A 4,308-nucleotide genomic window follows, 5' to 3' on the forward strand; every position below is an offset into this window, starting at 1 on the left:
CGCGAGCGTGGGGGTGGGTGTTGGGTGTGGGGTGGGGGAGCATGCATGCGTGTGAGCACGCGCTTATTGCGGGTGGGTGCTCCTTGCGCTGATTGCAGGGGCGGCGGAGGCCTCCTGCGGGCGCCTTTGCCGCTGCAGCCAGCCACCGCCTGCTGGCCGCCCCGCCCGCTGCGCCCCCTCCGCACGCCGCCATGCCTCCCCCTGCGACTGCGCCGTCTTAGACACGCTGCCTTCGGCCGCGGCCCCTCAGGGCTCCCGCCAGGACAGTCCGTGCCTATTCGCTAAACCCTATACCTCCAATCCTGGGCCTTGGACCCTTAAACCCTGAGCCCTGCGTGGCGCCCCCCCCCCCCACCCGCGTTGTTGACCAGGACATCCAGGCTCCCCCACTTGTCCGTGGCCGCCTTGACCAGCGCCTCAAGCTCCTCGCGCTTCGCCACGTTGGCCTTCACAGTGATGGCCTCGCCGCCCTGGCGCGGCGCATGGTGCATGCGGACGCGTCTGCGGGTCAGATGGACCGGAGGCGATCGGCCCGCGGGACCATGCCCTACTCGCCTCCGCATGCGGTTCATTGCGGCGGCCAGCCCGGGCGCACAGTGCTGGCACCAAGCCGCCGTCTGGATGCTCTTGCTTTCCTCCGCCCCTCAGTGCCCTCCGACGCATGCTGTGCACTAACTCAGGGCGGCTGCGGCGGCAGCGGCAGCGGCAGCGGCAGCGGCAGCAGCGCCGGCAGCAGATTTGCCCGGTCCAAGCAGGGTGCCTCGCCGCCGGCCCCGAGCCACCCACCGCGGCGGCGATCTGGGCTGCGACCTCCTCAGCCTTGTCGGGGCTGCTGGCGTAGTTCACCACCACGCGCGCGCCGCTGGACCCCAGGGCCAGCGCGATCGCAGCGCCGATGCCGCGGGACCCGCCGGTCACGATGCACACGGGCTTGGCTGCGCGGTGATGCGGTGGTGGCGTGCGGGCCGCAGTTGCGGCTGATGAGTGACCAAGGTCATCAATTCAAGGATGTGGCGCATTGCCAGACAGTGCGTGTCACTTTGATCAGCAGGATTGGGTATAGTTTCCTATGCTGGATACACCAATGGTAGCGACAGGGGCGTGCATGCAGGGGAGGGGGCGGCGGTCGCTCGCACGCAATGGGGGAGCGGACAGGGCACGGCCCACCGTCATCGCCGGTTGCCGCAACGACGGCTAGGCTGCGACGGGCACGTACGCTGCGGATGCTGGCAGCAGAAAAGGCCCGCACCGCCTGGGCGGAGCCTGGATAACGCACGGCGCGCAGGGAGATCATCAGCCGGGGCTTGGCAGCAGGGCTGCTAGATCTGCTTGTTATTGATGCACAAAATACAATGGAATCAGCCCCACCGACAGGGTCTCGGCCGGACCCCAGCCCCAACGCCCGTGCGAGGGCGGCCCTCCCGCGCTGTCGGGCTGCTGCCAATGGGCGTCCCCAGGCATGCGTAATGGACGCTTGCGGATCAATAAGACTCACTGGTCTGCGGCCTACAGGCGCTGCGGCTGGCGTGGAGCATGGTGCTGCAGGTGCTGGCGCGTGCGCTGACGAGGGCTGGGTCAATGCAGCACAGGTCGAACCGTATCAAAGACAGCTGTGCAGGCCCAAAGTACACAAACGACTGGAGGAAATATTTTTGGGCGCCGGCACCGGCGTGCGGGCGGGCAGAGTGCAGCGAGTGTTGACTGACCCAGCGGCGTCACCTCCAAGGTTGGGCGGGGGCGGATGCAACACATGGCGGGCCCCAGCTCTGCACATGGCGGGCCCCGGGTCTGCACTCGGGATCTGCGCTCTGAGCCTATGACCCACGGCTGAAGTGTCACCCAAGTTGCACCCGCCGGCCAGACCGCACTGGTTCATGGCAAACAATTCAGCTCTCAGTTCCATTTAGACAGCCGGTTGTTTTCTCCACCGCTTGGCGGGTTACTGAGAGTGTGCTAGCGCTGCAGCTCGCGTGCTGATGAGGTGGGGCGTGCCGCCCCAGGCACAGCCATCCGCTTCCGCAGCATAGTGGCGGATGCGGTCACCCCACGCTCACGCCTCTGCATGGGCAGCGCCGGGGGGCTGCAAGGACGAGGGAGGGCAGGTATGGACGAAGAAAGGCGGCTATGCCCGGGGCAGTGCAGGGCGGGCGCCCGTCCGGGGTCCGCGGACAGAGGGGTTGGGGGCGGGGCGCTGATGCATCTGTCGATTTCGGTCAAGTTGGATTGTGCGTGCGCGGCCCCTGTCCCCTGAAATTCCCTTCCAGGTATGCATGCTGAGGGGCCCACTGGCCGGCCGCCTGTCCTCCAAATGAAACGCCCAGAGGCGCGAGGCGGCGCAAAGGAAGCCGCAGGCACAGGAGCAGAGAGCACGCAGGGACACGCGACGCAGCGGCGCCCTGCACGCGCGACGGGGACGGGGCGCGTCCGGGCCGGGCGCGGGAGTCGGCGTCCTCGCCAGGCGACAGCTTCAAGGCGCGCCGCCGCGCTCAGACCTGCGGTCTGCTCCCTGGTGGACCGGCCCACCATGGGGGTGAGGGGGCCTGGCTGCGGCGCACCTGCGGGTGCCCGCACGAGGCCAGGCCCCAACGAATCGGACGGGGCAAACCCGGCCCAACAGGTCCAGCCGTCCGCGGCAGCAAACAAGGAGACGTATGGGAAGCTTGAAGAAGCTTTTGGGGGGCAACGGACGAAGGCAGACAACCGCTGCGACCGGCGCCGCGCCGCGGCGCGGGGCGGCGCGCAGGCGCGACCCCAGGGGGCGCGAGCTCGCGGGAAGCAGTCGCACGCATGCAGGTCGCCGCGCACGCCTGGGCCTGCAGCGCAGCCGGGCCGGGCCAGGCGCAGCACGTGCACCAGAAGAGCAAGCGGGGCGGCCGCCCCGAGGGCGCGGCGCGACCCCTGAAAGAGCCGAGCCTCCCAACGCGCGGCGCGCCCGGCAGCCCGCGAGCGCTGCCGCGCGGCGGCGGAGCCACGGCAACAGAAACACCGGAAAAGTGCGCGCAGCCGCATGGGCCGTAGCGCAGAGGAAAAAAAGCAGCCGCTCCAATTTGAAACAAGGCCGCAAGAGCGCGCACAGGGGTATCCCCATTACAACGGCCCGCAGGCCCCCCCCCCACACCACCCAGCGGCTCGCAAATCGCCGCCGCCGCCGCCGCCGCCGCCGCGTCAGCGCTGCATCGCCGGCTGGTAGCTGCTGCTGCGCATTATGGGGTTGGCCGGGTACAGGGGCGCCGCCGGCGCGTAGGGCAGCTGCACCGGCTGGCCGCAGTGATCCATGACAGTCATGCTGCGCACGCAGCTGCCCAGGGAGTCCACCGAGTGCTGCTGCGCCAGCCGGAACGGGTCGGCCGCCAGCTGCTGCGCCTGCGCCGCCGCGACCTGCTGCTGATGCTGCTGGTAGGACGCGATCATGTCGGACGCGTAGTGCTGCTGCTGCTGCTGCGGCTGGCCGTGCGCGCCGGCGAGCGCCGCGTCGTGCGCCGCGTACGTAGCGTAGGCCGCGGCCGCCGCCGCGAGCCGCTGCTGCTCGGCGGCCGCGGCGGCGGCGGACGCGTAGTCGCGCGGCTGTTGTTGTTGTTGCTGCTGCTGCTGCTGCTGCACCTGCTGGTGCACCATTTGCGAGAACTTGGCGGCCTCGTTCTGAAACTCCCCCACCCGCTCCCGCGGCAGCGACGTGGCCGCCATGATCGGCCGCCCGTTCGCGCCGACGCCGTGCCGCGCCGCCGCGCCGCCGACGCTCGACGCGCCGCCGCCGGCGATCGCGCCGTCCTTGCTGCTGCCGGCGCCCTCGCGGCCGGCCTGCTGGCCCTCTAGGTACATGAACTGCCGCTTGAAGTTGTCGACCGCAGAAGGATACAGGAAGGTGGGCAGGCGGCCGCCAGACAAGTAGTCTTGCAAGACCTGCGAGGTTTGAGGAAAGGCAGCGGCGGCGGGGGCTGCTCTGCACCGAAACGAGACGCCGCCTTGTTGACAGGCGATGCATAACTACCTGCGGCGCTAGCCCGTTGCTTGGCACACGCACGTCCGGGCGCCGCGCGCCCCATATACAGCCCCGTTCCTCATCCAGTAGTCCCCCCCCCCCGCCGCCCTCCTCACCTGCGGGTGGTATTCGAGGATCTCCCTGTAGATCAGCTCCCGCACCTCCTCGATCGCCAGCTTGCGCCGTTCGAATTCAAACGCCAGCTTGCTGATGGCCTGCGCGCTGGGCTCGCGCGCCGGCGAGTGCAGGTTGGAGAAGTAGGGGTCCGCCAGGGCCTCCTCTGGAGGGGGTGGGGGGTGTGGTGTGTGGTGTGTGTGTGGGGGGGGTAG

General features: G+C 69.6%; 2 protein-coding genes across 2 annotated transcripts in view; both read right to left on the bottom strand.

The window, feature by feature from the left end:
• Positions 1 to 355: 355 nt before the first annotated feature.
• Positions 356 to 1,535, bottom strand: MNEG_13452 (hypothetical protein; the record flags this gene model as incomplete). Its single annotated transcript, XM_014038075.1, has 3 exons — positions 356 to 470; positions 787 to 935; positions 1,496 to 1,535. Coding segments are annotated over 3 exons (304 nt in total), but the record flags the coding sequence as incomplete, so codon positions are not given.
• A 1,630-nt stretch (positions 1,536 to 3,165) lies between these two features.
• The window catches only part of MNEG_13453 (hypothetical protein), a gene marked incomplete at both ends in the record, with an annotated part of 1,645 nt that continues 502 nt past the window's right edge, over positions 3,166 to 4,308 (bottom strand). The window contains 2 exons of the mRNA XM_014038076.1: positions 3,166 to 3,900; positions 4,096 to 4,259. Coding sequence (XP_013893530.1) covers positions 3,166 to 3,900; positions 4,096 to 4,259 — 899 coding nt within the window. The remainder of the gene's footprint in view (positions 3,901 to 4,095; positions 4,260 to 4,308) is intronic.

This window comes from Monoraphidium neglectum (assembly GCF_000611645.1).
Source record: "Monoraphidium neglectum strain SAG 48.87 unplaced genomic scaffold scaffold03835, whole genome shotgun sequence".
NCBI lineage: Eukaryota > Viridiplantae > Chlorophyta > Chlorophyceae > Sphaeropleales > Selenastraceae > Monoraphidium > Monoraphidium neglectum.